Below are 17,419 nucleotides of genomic sequence, written 5' to 3' on the forward strand. Positions count from 1 at the left end.
GGAAAGTAAAGAGATTAAATCCTGAGGATTTAGAATAGCATAAGAGGATGTTCAAATATCATCCTAAATTGCATCTTACATATTGCTTCAGTAATCTTTTTTTCTAATGAAAATTTTTAGTAACTCGAGTGACTTTCCCGTGTCACGGGGCAAAAAAATAAAAAAATTCAAGAAATGATGGAAATACTCACAAGTCTGTACTGTAGGTGTCACGGACTTCATCCTCGACATTCACACTGTCAGACTCGTCTTCAGATGCTTGCCTTTTCGGACGCTTGTAGATGTAAAAACCAAGAGCCGCCAACACTAAGATCAAGAGCAAAGAACCACCCACAGATAACCCTATGATCAGGCCAAGTGGTGGAGTGTATTTGGCGTTCGTGACGACTTCGACCATCTCTGGCTCCCCGTAGCCGCCATCATTGTGCGCCTGTACCAAAAGTGATCATCAGATAGACCAGATCTGACCTACTTGATACTGACCGTATGATGAGAGTCACTCGTTGCGGGTGAAACCATACGGGAAAGGGGAATGACTAAGAACAACACAGGCGGGATGAAGGAAGTCATATACTACAATACCTGGATCTGAAGCCTCGGTCGGCGATTGTGGGAAAGAGCGAAAGAATTGGCTGGAGTTAGAATCAGACTTCTTAGGAAGAGGAGAGAGTGTGTGTGTGGATTAACAAGTACTGGATATTCTAAGAAGGGGAAAAGTTAGTATCTTACACTCATCCATCATGCCTTTACCTACGCTGAAACATACAGTTGTTGCATGCATTCAATTCCCTGACAGAGTGTTTAGATTTTGAGCTTGTCTTACACAAAGAGCATCCATGTACCTCCTGGCGCCAGTAGTACCACCTCACTATAAGTTTCATCCCTTCATCTCCCTCAAGCGTCTTGCCATACCTCACCTATATTCAAAATACACTTCGTGACATCTTTCCCTACCACACCCACATTAATCCATCCACTTGACTGAACTTCTGAACAATCTTTCGCCTCATCTGATTTACCACCTCAACTCCTTTTTTTTTCATTAGTCACGTGCCATTTCCTACAAACCTTTCTAACGTCTCTTCGTAATGAGATTGATTTTGAGCAACAACCTAACAGATTCAGTGGCATCCCATTCTACGTATATTCTATATATATATATATATATATATATATATATATATATATATATATATATATATATATATATATATATATATATATATATGTGTGTGTGTGTGTGTGTGTGTGTGTGTGTGTGTATTCTTTTTCCTTTTTTAGGAGAACATGGCCCACTTCCCTTGCAGTGTTAACCAGTTGGTTGCTATCGAGAAATCACCGAACATCGAGGTTTTGCAACACCATTGCACGATGATCAATGTGAAGTGACTGCGACTAATTTGCAGCAGAAAGCGGCAAACTCGACTGTCCCTGATTCTTGTAGAAACTGGGTTCCTCAATACTGCAGCGTGTGGACGCTGAACTACCTATGTTCTTTAGTGATGTAAATAAGTAAATTTATTTACTTGTATTGCACAGAAAACGAGAGTTGGTGAAGTAAATAAGTAAATTTATTTACTTGTATTGCACACGATACGAGAGTTGGTGAAGTAAATAAGTAAATTTATTTACTTGTATTGCACACGATACGAGAGTTGGTGAAGTAAATAAGTAAATTTATTTACTTGTATTGCACACGATACGAGAGTTGGTGAAGTAAATAAGTAAATTCATTTACTTGTATTGCACACGATACGAGAGTTGGTGCACATTTTCGTAGTGTGATAAGAAGAAGGAAATATCGAAGGACTTGGTCATCTTCTGAAACTCGTTGTGCAATAAGATTCACCAGTTTACGAAGGGTCACTTGAAGGCATCAAGATGGAATTAAGTTTGCCAAGATAAATGTTACAGCGAAAACATGAAACTTCATCAGCAAGGAAAACATTACCAGCGAGTGAAAATCAGTATGTACTCAACATTAATAAGAATGATCGTATAATTATCTTCAAGACAAATCATTCGTTACCCTCGCCTCTTTACCACAACAATCACCTTACCTTTATAGTAACAAGATACGTAGTGTCGGGAACCAGGTCTTCAATGGTATATTGCAGCTCAGACGCAACCAGACAAGTCTCATTGCCCGAATCATTCTTCCAGGACCAAGTGAGGTGCCACTGATCCAACACTCCATTCAGGTGTTCAGGCAGCGACCAGCTGACGGTGGCAGTGGTGGTGGTAGTGTTGACCACTTCTAGCCCCGTAGGTTTGCTGGGTTCTTTTCGTATCGACCGGATGAGAAGAAAAAAGAAAACGAGATTGGATCCTTTGGCATGAAAATTGGCACATACATACCAATAAGACCTAGAGGAAGCAAGTTATAAATATGGAAATAGAATCTTAAGTTACTTCCTTCCTTCGAACTTGACACGAAAGAAATTCTCATTTCTCATATACTCATCTTTTGTTTTCATCATTCATGAATTATTCGTAGAAATTATTCATTCTTAACCATAGAAAGTTTATGATCATGCATTTCCTTTATATCGTGAACCTTAACAGATACACTAACACAACTATATCGAACGTTCTACATGTGCACATTCTGACTCACCAGCCCATACCTGTTGCATTCATTAAATACAACAAAACCAGTGTCGCTCGTCGGAGTGTCTTAGGACGGCTATGGTGGTTCTGATGGCGTTCTCTTAGTCCTGGACTTGGGGTTGTCTCCTCCTCATAGATTTTCGAACAGAAATCTTACCTCCTGTGATCTCTCACACACAGGAGCGTCAGTTCTAGTCAATTTGTGGACTGAGGATATCTTTCACTATGACGGACCTGGCAGGCGAACTCAACCTTTGGTATATAAGGCTTACTACTCGTCACATAGTGGCACCAGAGGAATACAGAAAAAGGAGACGATTTCCTGCTTTACGAAGTCTTGCGCAGAAGTGGGCAGGGACCTCGTCCCACCACTTCCCCATTACGAGGTCGTCCTGGACGTCAACTGACCAAAGTCGAAGATAATGTTGAATATGTTCCTGTCCATTCAACCTGTTCACTTACTTTTGCTTCTCTCAGCACAGCCGTGATGGACAGGTTTACTGACAGCCAGGATGGAGCAGGTGACTAGGTTTGGACGCGTTAGACGCGCACGGAGTCTCCTCAAACTTGCAAAGTTTCACTCCGGTGACGATGAAAGTTTCATTCCGTAACTATGAAACTCTATCAGGGGATGTAAGGGGCATGTACCCGAGACTGGAAACTCACACTTGTACCTCTGACTTTTGACGAACCGGAACTCCCTGAGAAGATTTCTTTTGGCTACGCAAGACGTTGCGTTCGGGTATGAAGATTAGCATGTTGATTATGATGGAACAAAATGCTCGAATGATGATCTAATCATGCGCCAATGTACTTCAGAACCTGTAGATTGTGCTCAATGCAAAGACGACCATCTTCTACACCGCGCCAGCATAATGCAAGAGTTTGTACAAGTAATGAAGTGCACGGCAGTTCATTTGGTGAAGCAAAAGAACAATGTTGAAGGAACTCATGAGACACAGACACCCAGTGAATGATCTCCCTCAGCTCTGAAGTCCAGATCAAAGATGCAGCCAAAGAGAGTGTGAGTCTTCCTAAATTATTCCCTGCGACACATCCTGACTCTGTGCCTAATCTCAAGTGTTAATCTTGACCTTCACAATGACACTGCAACTTCATATTTCAAGACTTTATATTCATCATCATCTCTCGGGCTTCGTTGTACTATATCAAGCAGCGCTTCCGGTGTAAAGGAACAATTTGTCCTCATTCGAGTCACTGGAGGTAAAGCCTACCAAAGGAATCCATCCCATTTCCAAGGGCTGGTCACGAATGCCTTCGGAGTCATCCCAAGCCAAAGTATGAAGAGGCTTATAACGTTAGCTCTTCATGTAATCCTTCAACCATGGTATTCATTAACCTATAACGTTTTCCTTATTCAGAGACCACTCTGAATAATGTCGCCGTATTCCTCCACTGGTTTTTCCATGCGTATCAATTAGATGGACATCAAGGGATAGTAATGATTGTTAACGAAAGATGACCACCACACAGAAGTGAATTGATCTCCTATCGTGTAAGCTGTAACATGCAGGTTAAGTTTCAATGGCAGCTACTTTGCCACAGTTCACTGTCCAGGCTCCAGGGTACCAAATGATAATTTGTTTCAGTAAGTGATCTTTCAGGTGGAAGAAGATTTGCTGCACAAGACTTCAGACTTCATCATCATCCTCGAAGGAAATGACATTTTTTTTTCATCCTAAACTCAAATCTCTCTCGTATGTACGAATGCTCAGTCGAACATCATGTCGATGATCAGCATCATACAGAACTCCTATCCTTTACTGAATAAGTCACTTGCTGTAACACGACAGATTTTTGATGTGATCACGTGAGAAATATCTGGGTATGTGTAATAGATGCAGGTCTCTGTGTAACGGTAGCTCTCCTGACCATAATGCATTTACTAGCCGGCCAGGGTTGAGCACCAGTTTACATGAGACAGTGAAGCAGCAGTCCCTCACCTGCACGCTAAGAAATGGTAAGGTAGTAGATAAAGGTCAGTTAAAAGACAAACCAATAGCTATTACCAACCTTCCTGAGGAGTGATGATGCTGCAGTATTCCTCTATCTCGTCGTCGACACCTTTAGGAGTTAGATGTGCAGCAAACAACGTGAAGGGTTCCACGTTAGTAAATGTAACACTGGTGTCACTGCCAGAAATGGTAGTGGCATTGGAACCTGTCAATCAACCAGATCTTAGTTTCAAATGATGCTAAACACCTTTCTACAATGAGTTCCAAATCTCCCACAACAGATATACTGTAACACACACTGTAGATTCGTAAAACATTGATATAACAGCTCAAGCCTTCAAGAAATATGAAATCTATGTTGATTACGTTACTTTCATAATTACCCATCACTTTAGTTCTATTTATGTGCAATTTATGTACAATTCACACTGTTACAGTGCAATACTAACATTATATCTAACCTTATATCTGACATTATATCTAGTATGGAAGAACACTCGTAGGAGTACTTAAATACACAACAGGACACTAACTATTCTGGTGTAACCAAAGGACATCGGTCTCCCAGACAAGCGAGTATCTGGACACAGGGCAGTCTGGGGACGCCATACGCCAAGTCAGCTCCACTTTCCTGGCTTCCTGGCACTGGCACTTGAAGCTGGACTCTGTCACTGTAATATGGGACAACATTGCCAACCCTTGTGATCATTAGTCGAGAGACACGGCACGCTAGTGCTGCTGCTGGTGAATTCTGCAGTATGTCTTATATGTGGGGAAGACTGGTGTACTCAGAACAAAAGAAGACTTATAACAATGACGGATTTACAACTGGTGAACGTGACAAAACCAAAGGTCAGAGAGTAAGATAAGGGAAAGCAGAAGTTTACTCTAATAAACATGGTCGGTGGCTAATTAAAGATGAAAGACAAAGTCTGATGAAAAAAAAAAGAAAAATTGATAAGGAATTTTATAAGAAAAACAAACTCATAAAATGTCTCATATAATCAAACTTTACCTTTGCGATTGATTTGGTTTCTTACATCCCAAATTATAAGGGTAAGACCCTGAGTAAACTCAGACCTTGACCCATTATTGCTTCGCTACCTCAGCCTCGCACATAAGGACTGGATCCTCCACGTCCTCCTCTAAACTCAACTTGATACACTCTTCCTATGCTTACATTACCCATGGTGAGTTTTCCTAAGATATGATGTACAGTTCTAACGTTAGTAAGTCTGGCTAGATTTTGTGATCCATCGTGCGGAGAAGATATGCCGCCCACGACCCCAATAGGCAGCCACTTACCGTAGTTTGTGATGACTGCTTCATCTGCGTCCGACTCACTCCCCCAGCCTCCGCCTGTATGTGCTTGGACGAAGACAGCATAAGTCATGCATGCCGTAAGGTCGGAAATCGTGAAGGAGTCAACAGCTTCCCCCGTCGAAATGTTAAAGGAGCCTCCTTCACTGTCTTGCCAGTGGATCATGTAGTCATCGACAATGCCATTCTTCTCCTCTGGTTCGCTCCAGAAAACGTTGATACTGTCGTGCTGGACTTCCAGGAAGTCCAGGAAAGGAGGACCTGGAACTGATAGACGAAGTCAATAGATATCATACCTTCTGACAATAAGATGGGTCTCTAGGCGCTCCTGTAGCTTCAAGGCTGCGCTACATTCAGTAGCAGGGACAGGATAGACTTCTGTGAAGGAAAAGCTCCTTCATAAAATTACACTCTCTCTCCCGTCAACTGACCACAATTCAGCTTATCCGAAGAAGGATTTTCACTCGCGGTGTATCTTTAAGTAGGGGGAATCCGTTTATATATATATATATATATATATATATATATATATATATATATATATATATATATATATATATATATATATATATATATATATTACTATTATTATTTTGCTTTGCCGCTGTCTCCCGCGTTAGCGAGGTAACGCAAGGAAACAGACGAAAGAATGGCCCAACCCGCCCACATACACATGTATATACATACACGTCCAAACACGCAAATATACATACCTATACCTCTCAATGTACACATATATATACACACACAGACATATACATACATACACATGTACATAATTCATACTGTCTGCCTTTATTTGTTCCCATCGCCACCTCGCCACACATGGAATAACAACCCCCTCCCCCCTCATGTGTGCGAGGTAGCGCTAGGAAAAGACACCAAAGGCCCCATTCGTTCACACTCAGTCTCTAGCTGTCATGTAATAATGCACCGAAACCACAGCTCCCTTTCCACATCCCGGCCCCACACAACTTTCCATGGTTTACCCCAGATGCTTCACATGCCCTGGTTCAATCCATTGACAGCACGTCGACCCCGGTATACCACATCGTTCCAATTCACTCTATTCCTTGCACGCCTTTCACCCTCCTGCATGTTCAGGCCCCGATCACTCAAAATCTTTTCCACTCCATCTTTCCACCTCCAATTTGGTCTCCCACTTCTCCTCCTATATATATATAAACAGTGATGAGAGAGGTTACAGGTCATAGGCTTAGACAGAACATCAAGAACAATAACATCTTGCAACACACCGTCCTGGGACGTCCATCCCCAGCAGGTTGTGGCATTGCCAAAACCTTTCTCAGTTGAGGCAGCGACTTCGACGGAGACGTTGGAGTAAGGCGGAAGATCTGTTAGCGTGATTGCCTCTCTTGTCGTGAAGTTTTGTCCTGACCCGTTTAGTCCTCCCTGCCATAAGTCTTCGAACACCCAGCTGATGTTGTAGTTGACAATGACGCATTCTGTGGGCGGCTCACTCCACGTGATAACAACTTCACTGAAGTCGTCTTCGCCAAGGACCCAACACCCGGCTGGTTCTGGAGGCACTGTGGGAGGAAATATCCCCTTTGCCTGACGCACGTACAGGAAAAGTGACTATTTGATATATGATTTATCTAGGGAAGAAAGCATATCTACGTACTTAATTGCACTTAAAGGGTCCATGAATTTAAGCCAGTCTTAAATGAAATATCAGCGTAAAACTGACTAAGTGATATGAACGAAGGAAGTACCAGATATATCTGTTGTGCTTGAACTCGAAGAACTGGAAAAGATAAGTGAGTCCTCATACACAGAGCGTACAATAACCACATAGTTCTTGCAGCTTTGAAGGCCTTCAGCCACCAGGAAAGACGTCTTGGAAGAAGCGTTATACGTGTTAGGACTAAGATCCACTTGATAGTACAGGGGCAATTCATCAGGAGGAACCCAGGACACGTTAAGACCGCTACTTGACAAGGTCTTGACCGTCACATTCCTAGGCGGTGCGCGGGCTGTGGGGAAGAGAGCGGGTGATCAGCGAGGACATCTGATACAAGAGACACCATGAGAAAATAAGAGGTTTAACAAATCCTGGATTGTATGAAGATACATATCTGTAAGAAAGGATAGGTTGGCCTCCGAAAGGAAAAGGAGAGAATAGGTATGTTTTAAGTTTATGTGATTATTCACTTAGATAATGCTATGTTCATGTTGCTTACGTTATAGGTAAGATGACAGAAGAAATCGAAGCGGATCAAGTAGTCTCTTCTGACGACTCTCTTTCTTTTTTTTACTCTGAAAATATTATATTCAGATTCTATGCAATCAAAAGAAACACGAATCCTCAGCTTTCAACCACAGGAAGGAAGAAAAGACCAACACAAAATGCAGAGAATTCTGTAATGGATCATGAAATAATAACAAAAGGAAAAGGAAAACAGTTGCTCTCTCTCTCTCTCTCTCTCTCTCTCTCTCTCTCTCTCTCTCTCTCTCTCTCTCTCTCTCTCTCTCTCTCTCTCTCTCTCTCTCTCTCTCTCTCTCTCTCTCTCTCTCTCTCTCTCTCTCTCTCTCTCTCTCTCTCTCTCTCTCTCGGTAGGAGTCCACATAGATTCTTTTTTTTAAGTATGTCAATTTTCTATACATGCAGCACGACATATTTCGCCGAGATAGTCTGGCTCATCAGGTGCAAACAATTTGAAAATGCTTTCAGATCCCAACACCACCACACAAATTCCATCTACCTGGCGCCATGCTCGATAACACACTTGCCCTACAGGTTAAAGGGAAAGTGAGGGGTGGGATGGGGTGGGGTTGTGTGTGAATACGTCACGCTCATGAACCGTTTTGCCACTAACCGCCATCACTTACTATGTATGTAACCTTTTGTTAATACATACATTGCAGACCTCCATTCCCCTACATATTACACAACCCAACACACAATTCTGCATTGCCCTCAACTTCAAGAACGCCATCCACCCCCTATATGTACCCTCAATTGCCACATCACCTACATCCTTACATTAACAAATCAAAGCTCTTGTAAGCGCTCGCCTTGTATCAAGATGACCAAAGCATTAACTCATCTCAAATGCATTCATTTCTTGTACATACTTCGTACTTCCTATATGCATTAGCCATCATCACCATCATCATCATCATCATCATTATCATCATCATCATCTCCTCAAAATCTATTTTCATCCCAGATCGACTTTGCCGTCACTTCTTTTCACTCTTCAGCCCAGTCCCATAGTCCAATCCCCATCAGGAAAGCCACTGCTCCTCTGGTTCTTGTTCTCTCAGTGAACCAGAACTTTACCCCCATAACTATTTTGTTCAGAGGAAGAACATCAAGGATTTCTCATTAAACGTAGCGCCTGGCTATTCTGTCATTTTATCCTGATCACAACAGCCCACATTAAGACACCCTAACCTGAACCTTCGAGGTGAAATTGTTGCTTGGCTCATTCTTCTGTTCCTTCTCTTAGAAAGTGATAATACATGAAGGGAGGGTGTTCAGCCCCTGATCCCTCCCTGTCAGTAACCTACAACAGATACACTTATCCTAGTGCACCATGCGTACAGTGTATCATTATAGATGAAACATACTTCCAGGAGCTGTCAGGCCCCAGCAGAATGTCGAGTCGCCAAAACCTTCAACAGTCGAGCCTGCCACCTCAATTGTAACGTTGGAGTAAGGTGGCAGATCTACCAGTATGTAACTTGTGCTTTCGACTTCGGTTTCGTTTGATCCCTTCTCATCGGTGCAAATACTGTCCCAAGTCCATCTCAATCGATAATTCCGAAGAAGACACGAGGTTTCCGGCTTTGCCCATACAACTCGCATCGTGGTGTTGGTAGCGTCAGCGACATTACAGCTCCCTGGTGCTGGCGGAACTGAGGAGATGAACGATGATATGAAAGCTCATTTATACCTTGATATGCAACGCTCAAGAGGTGGGTAAGATAATACAGGAGGGGGAAATGACAAATGATGCTTAATTTGTTTATGATAGATTTAGAGCTAAATCTCTAACAGTGATACAAACCAATTTTCCAAAAGAAAGAATAGAGAAGGGGGCCAGGTGAAGATATTCCCTCAAAGACCCAGTCCTCTGTTCTTAACGCTACCTCGCTAACGCTGGAAATGGCGAATAGTATGAAAGAATATATATTATATATATATATATATATATATATATATATATATATATATATATATATATATATATATATTTTTTTTTTTTTTTTGCTTTTTTTTTTTTTTTTTGCTTTGTCGCTGTCTCCCGCGTTTGCGAAGTAGCACAAGGAAACAGACGAAAGAAATGGCCCAACCCCCCCCATACACATGTATATACATACGTCCACACACGCAAATATACATACCTACACAGCTTTCCATGGTTTACCCCAGACGCTTCACATGCCCTGATTCAACCCACTGACAGCACGTCAACCCCGGTATACCACATCAATTCAATTCACCCTATTCCTTGCCCTCCTTTCACCCTCCTGCATGTTCAGGCCCCGATCACACAAAATCTTTTTCACTCCATCTTTCCACCTCCAATTTGGTCTCCCACTTCTCCTCGTTCCCTCCACCTCCGACACATATATCCTCTTGGTCAATCTTTCCTCACTCATTCTCTCCATGTGCCCAAACCATTTCAAAACACCCTCTTCTGCTCTCTCAACCACGCTCTTTTTATTTCCACACATCTCTCTTACCCTTACATTACTTACTCGATCAAACCACCTCACACCACATATTGTCCTCAAACATCTCATTTCCAGCACATCCACCCTCTTGCGCACAACTCTATCCATATCCCACGCCTCGCAACCATACAACATTGTTGGAACCACTATTCCTTCAAACATACCCATTTTTGCTTTCCGAGATAATGTTCTCGACTTCCAAACATTCTTCAAAGCTCCCAGAATTTTCGCCCCTTCCCCCACCCTATGATTCACTTCCGCTTCCATGGTTCCATCCGCTGACAGATCCACTCCCAGATATCTAAAACACTTTACTTCCTCCAGTTTTTCTCCATTCAAACTTACCTCCCAATTGACTTGACCCTCAACCCTACTGTACCTAATAACCTTGCTCTTTTTCACATTTACTCTTAACTTTCTTCTTTCACACACTTTACCAAACTCAGTCACCAGCTTCTGCAGTTTCTCACATAAATCAGCCACCAGCGCTGTATCATCAGCGAACAACAACTGACTCACTTCCCAAGCTCTCTCATCCACAACAGACTGCATACTTGCCCCTCTTTCCAAAACTCTTGCATTCACCTCCCTAACAACCCCATCCATAAACAAATTAAACAACCATGGAGACATCACACACCCCTGCCGCAAACCTACATTCACTGAGAACCAATCACTTTCCTCTCTTCCTACACGTACACATGCCTTACATCCTCGATAAAAACTTTTCACTGCTTCTAACAACTTGCCTCCCACACCATATATTCTTAGTATCTTCCACAGAGCATCTCTATCAACTCTATCATATGCCTTCTCCAGATCCATAAATGCTACATACAAATCCATTTGCTTTTCTAAGTATTTCTCACATACATTCTTCAAAGCAAACACCTGATCCACACATCCTCTACCACTTGTGAAACCACTCTGCTCTTCCCCAATCTAATGCTCTGTACATGCCTTCACCCTCTCAATCAATACCCTCCCATATAATTTACCAGGAATACTCAACAAACTTATACCTCTGTAATGTGAGTATGTGAGCACTCACTCTTATCCCCTTTGACTTTGTACAATGGCACTATGCAAGCATTCCGCCAATCCTCAGGCACCTCACCATGAATCATGCATACAATAAATAACCTTATATATATATATATATATATATATATATATATATATATATATATATATATATATATATATATATATATATATATATATATATATATATATATATATATATATATATATATATATATGCACACTCGGACGAAACCATCTACAAGAAGTGATCAGATTAGAAGAAAGGAAAAGGTCTTACCTTCAGCACTTGTATCACCACTCTCAGGGAAACCCGGGTACTGAACGGTGTCTCCATATGAAGATGTCACGATAACCCAATACGTTGTACAAGGTTTCAAATTCTCCAAAAGGTAGTAGGTGTCATACGATATTTCATTGATGGATTCAGCAGTAACTTCCACGGTATAATACTGCGGCTTCTCAACTGGCTCCTCCCACGACACATTAAGAGCGGTGCCTGAGACGGTGGTCACCGCCACGTCCGTGGGCGGTCCACGATCTGAGAGAGAGAGAGAGAGAGAAAAGAGATGTTACGCAGTGCACAGAGATGGTACAGGAGACGGTCCACGATCTGAGAGAGAGAGAGAAAAGAGATGTTACGCAGTGCACAGAGATGGTACAGGAGACGGTCCACGACCTGAGAGAGAGAGAAAAGAGATGTTACGCAGTGCACAGAGATGGTACAGGAGACGGTCCACGACCTGAGAGAGAGAGAGAGAATAGAGATGTTACGCAGTGCACAGAGATGGTACAGGAGACGGTCCACGACCTGAGAGAGAGAGAAAAGAGATGTTACGCAGTGCACAGAGATGGTACAGGAGACGGTCCACGACCTGAAAGAGAGAGAGAGAATAGAGATGTTACGCAGTGCACAGAGATGGTACAGGAGACGGTCTACGAGCTGAGAGAGAGAGAGAGAGAGAATAGAGATGTTATGCAGTGCACAGAGATAGTACAGGAGACGGTCCACGACCTGAGAGAGAGAGAGAGAGAATAGAGATGTTACGCAGTGCACAGAGATGGTACAGGACAGAGATGGTACAGGAGACGGGACGACCTCTGAATCACTCAAGGTTAAGAAGGTAACTCACCTTCTATATAAATCCCTGGTACATACCGCGTCTTGGTTACTGTGCTCTGGTGTTCTCTTGCTACTTCATAAAGAAAATAATGCCATAGTTACCAAGATGATTCCACGACTTGGGAAAAATATTCCTTGTCTTTACCGCACATAAACAGAGCTTGTTTAAGAGGTGATCCGATACGCGCTTTCAGAAAGGCTTCGGCAGTCTTGGGCAAAGCAACAGTGAGGTAAGATCCGTCTGATGTCACCTGTGGCAATGGATGCAACCTCTCTCTCTCTCTCTCTCTCTCTCTCTCTCTCTCTCTCTCTCTCTCTCTCTCTCTCTCTCTCTCTCTCTCTCTCTCTCTCTCTCTCTCTCTCTCTCTCTCTCTCTCTCTCTCTCTCTCTCTCTCTCTCTCTCGTCTCCCCACTGACCAGATCCTCTATAATCCACATTCATTCAAGTCAGCATTAGCCTTTACGAGGAATATTCGCTCCAGCTCTGACCTCAGTAACACTCACACAATGGTATGTTCTACGAAACTGATTCAAGATGGGATTTCGGATAATCGCATCTATCGTTCCCTGTTTTTGGCAGTCTGATCATCATCGCTGGCCATGACAATGGTTAAGCTCTCTTGTTCCTCTGGATTGGCTGTGTGCGCAGCTCGTCGCACATGAGACAATACGTAAAGCAGCTGAAATGACCGCGTAGTATTTCGTACGTCAGGTCTTCGCTCCGCATACAGCGACGGTTCGTTACGTCATGTGGGGAGTCGTCGTCCCCCCCTAAAGCCACCTGTGAATCACTGTGGTGTGAAGTAATACGGCGGTTAGGAGCGAGCGCATCTGCTTCGACGCTGTACACATATCAAAGACGAGAGAGCTGAAGTGATCGATTTGTCCGCCTTGGGGGGTGTGGGTGGTGTGGTGTGTGTGACGAAGTACAGCATTATCATCCTCCCACCAGCACCTAAGATTGGGTAATCCCTGTACCATAACGTCCATTCTCAAGACCTTGGTTCCTATTTTGGATACCCTAACAATACGAGAGAAAACAGGTTTTCTGAAGTATGACATCAGTACAGAAAGAACCTTTACCAAAAACAATAAGAAAAGAAAATGGAATATACTCATAGCTGATCTGGTGACTCATAAATAGGGCATCATTATCAAAGACATTTCATAAATGTAGGCTGGTACATACACCTCAACGCAGTGTGGCAGCTGGATTAACACATCTCTTGTGGTTGATCTTATCGTGTGGGAAAGATGCACAATGTGCGGTAATCTGGTAGAGGGTGAGTCTGTTGTACATCTTTCCTGCAGTGAGTTAGATCTGTGAGCCATGCTGAGTGAAAGCGAGGTGTATAATGTGGTCATGTTGAAGAGTCGGTTGCGGTTGTGCTAAAGAGAGAGAGAGAGAGAGAGAGAGAGAGAGAGAGAGAGAGAGAGAGAGAGAGAGAGAGAGAGAGAGAGAGAGCGAGAGAGACTGTCTAGTTTTGTGAGAGGGTTGTGAGGTCTGTGTGTGTGTGTATGTGTGTGTGGTCATGTGAAGAAGATACGTGGTGTTGTTTGATCATTGTGGGGCTAATATCGTAGCGTCTTGTGGGGGTGACTCCAGTAAGACGAGTGAGACGAAGTATATTTTGAAGACGAGGAAGTTTAATGATTTATAGTACATACATATGACCAATGGAGCTGGTGGCGATAGGGCACATCAACGATTGGAATGTTCAGACAGCGATAAGATTAGATGTGCGGAATCGGATAAAGGGTAGAATAACATTGTCTCTGGTGTCGATAGTAATGGTTGCCTTGTATAACAAGGTAACTGTATGAGCCTTTGAGTCTCGGGCCCTTGGCGCCAAAGAAAGGGATATACCATCACGAGACATAGTTTGAGGAAGACGAGATGAAGTGGATCGAAAGAGGTGAAGGAATGCAGCGTTGAGTCGCCTACCAATGATTTCATTTGGTTTTTCCTGCTGAAGAAAAGCAAAATCATCGAAGAGAAAGAGGAATAAAGTAGAGGATAGAGCAAAACCACAAGAAATACAGGTACTGGGAGGGAGGAAAACTTTACTTCATTGATGGTTAAGGGGACATAGAGGCAAGAAGGAATATCAAGTATAGGAGAACAAAATAGAGGAGAGGGAAGTTGGAAGATCAGATCCTTGATGCCACACCCTGCCAAAGGTTTGGATTCTTCAGGGGGAACATACAATTCCCCAAAGAGAGAGAGAGAGAGAGAGAGAGGATGGCCGGACATTAGCACGATAGCAGAGGATAACACCGTAGGGTCTGGCCTTACGAGAGCCAAACTGATGGACAAGAAGATGGCCTCATTTTAAGAATGATTTCTGAAGAAGGAGAAAAGACCTTGATAGAATATGACTGGCCTCTTAGTTTTGTATGCTGGCGCTACATGTACATCCTCATCGAGATAACTCACTCTTGTGTCGTATAGCAAAGAAAACACACTGATATATATATATATAAAGAATGTCACGCTTGTCTACGAAGGCTGCTTTTGACTGATTAGGCGGAATGGTGAGAATCGTTGATAATGGCTACCAGGAAAACCTCAAAGAGATTGATAGCTGCCTAGCTTAGATTAGGCGCGGCAGTAGCAGTAACAAAGGTAGCAGCAGCAGCAACCATAGCTGTATTTGTAGTAGATGTAGTCATAGCATTAGCGGTTGTATCAGCAGCAATGAACAGCTCCAGTAGCGGTGATTGCAGTAGTGGCAGTAACCACTGCAGTAATAACAGTAGTAGCAGTGATATCACTAGTGGCATTAGCTGTGATATCACTAGTGGCATTAGCTGTGATATCACTAGTGGCATTAGCTGTGATATCACTAGTGGCATTAGCTGTGATATCACTAGTGGCATTAGCTGTGATATCACTAGTGGCATTAGCTGTGATATCACTAGTGGCATTAGCTGTGATATCACTAGTGGCATTAGCTGTGATATCACTAGTGGCATTAGCTGTGATATCACTAGTGGCATTAGCTGTGATATCACTAGTGGCATTAGCTGTGATATCACTAGTGGCATTAGCTGTGATATCACTAGTGGCATTAGCTGTGATATCACTAGTGGCATTAGCTGTGATATCACTAGTGGCATTAGCTGTGATATCACTAGTGGCATTAGCAATGATATCACTAGTGGCATTAGCTGTGATATCACTAGTAGCATTAGCAATGATATCACTAGTGGCATTAGCAATGATATCACTAGTAGCATTAGCAATGATATCACTAGTGGCATTAGCATTGATATCACTAGTGGCATTAGCAATGATATCACTAGTGGCATTAGCATTGATATCACTAGTGGCATTAGCTGTGATATCAATAATGGTAGTAACAATTATATAGTAACAGTCGCAGTATCAGTGGTATTATCTTGGGATTAGCATAATCACTCTTCTGGGATGAAGGAGATTATTTTGTCCAGATAACAGAATTATACTGGATACATTAACTGGATCGAGTGATGTTAAAGTCTGGCTGGATAACACTGGGTAAACCAGTGCGTCAGCTGCCAGGCTCATCACTTGAATAGGAAAAGAGAAAAGATACGAAACAACTTCAAGCTTTGAGAATAAACTGTTGTCTAGAGTGGATTTCTAGACGTGCCCCATTAGTGGAGGATGTTCTAGCCTCAGTCCTTACATGTTACCGCACAGAACTTCATGTAGTAAGTACTCATCACACCACATCTTCATTTCGGAAGAACGTCCCGAGACGTCACTGGAATAGGCAGTGACGTAGACGTAGACGTAGACATGGACGTAGTCGTTTTTGCCTTCGTCATAGCATTCCTGCCTTAGTCATAGCATTCTTGCCTTAGTCATAGTATCAGAAAGAAAATACAGCTTATGTTTACCCCCCAAAAAAACTCAGTAAGACCCCGGAGACATTGGTTTAAGGCCCGAGACTTACAACAACCCAGGGAAACAAAGTTCACCCACAAAGACCTACAGAGAAGGTTTTCATCTTGGCGACCTGCTGTTGCTGCAAGTGTCCGTAATACTCTTTGGCGAATTTCTGTCACTATAAGCTTGGAATATGTATGTTTCGTAACAACAGCATTATTGGGCACGGAAGAAAAGTATAGATCTTATCGCTTTGATCGATGGGAGGCTGTAATGAGGACAATGATGGTGGTTTAACAGTGCTAAGCTTTATCAGAGCTTTTATCTGGTGAATGGACCTACTGAATGCTGGTGTGTGTGTGTGTGTGTGCGTGTCGTCACCCATTTTGTACTGTACAGGGCCCTAGGGAGTTTGACATTCGTGGTTCCTCCATCCTTTAAACCATCTTGACTATCACACATCTTCTTAAATTCCTGTGTGTATGCTGACGGTACGCAAAGTCTTGCAGCTTATTCCCTATTTGATGATGATCATATCAAGGCCTTCCTCCTTCATTGTGTCCTGTCTTCAGCATTGTAAATTCGCTCGGGTTGAACACCATCAGGCACGTATCAGACCCACTTCGAAGTCTGTCAAGGTTCCCTGGTAAGTTGAGGCTTTTCACTTACCGCTCGACCTTTGCATAATGTACCCAGGTAGGCGTCAAGCAATCTACAATGACCAAGAAGGGTAATGGTGCCAGAGCAGAACCCTTGTGCACTCCG

General features: G+C 42.8%; 1 protein-coding gene across 1 annotated transcript in view; it reads right to left on the minus strand.

Moving 5' to 3' along the window:
• The window catches only part of LOC139756634 (phosphatidylinositol phosphatase PTPRQ-like), a 56,810-nt gene that overhangs the window by 35,014 nt on the left and 4,377 nt on the right, over nucleotides 1–17,419 (minus strand). The window contains exons 3-11 of the mRNA XM_071676305.1: nucleotides 11,938–12,198; nucleotides 9,504–9,791; nucleotides 7,643–7,903; nucleotides 7,163–7,456; nucleotides 5,892–6,173; nucleotides 5,120–5,257; nucleotides 4,645–4,791; nucleotides 2,061–2,281; nucleotides 192–430 (exon numbers count right to left, since the gene is read on the minus strand). Coding sequence (XP_071532406.1) covers nucleotides 192–430; nucleotides 2,061–2,281; nucleotides 4,645–4,791; nucleotides 5,120–5,257; nucleotides 5,892–6,173; nucleotides 7,163–7,456; nucleotides 7,643–7,903; nucleotides 9,504–9,791; nucleotides 11,938–12,198 — 2,131 coding nt within the window. The remainder of the gene's footprint in view (nucleotides 1–191; nucleotides 431–2,060; nucleotides 2,282–4,644; nucleotides 4,792–5,119; nucleotides 5,258–5,891; nucleotides 6,174–7,162; nucleotides 7,457–7,642; nucleotides 7,904–9,503; nucleotides 9,792–11,937; nucleotides 12,199–17,419) is intronic.

This window comes from Panulirus ornatus, chromosome 22, assembly GCF_036320965.1.
Source record: "Panulirus ornatus isolate Po-2019 chromosome 22, ASM3632096v1, whole genome shotgun sequence".
NCBI classification, from domain to species: Eukaryota; Metazoa; Arthropoda; class Malacostraca; order Decapoda; family Palinuridae; genus Panulirus; species Panulirus ornatus.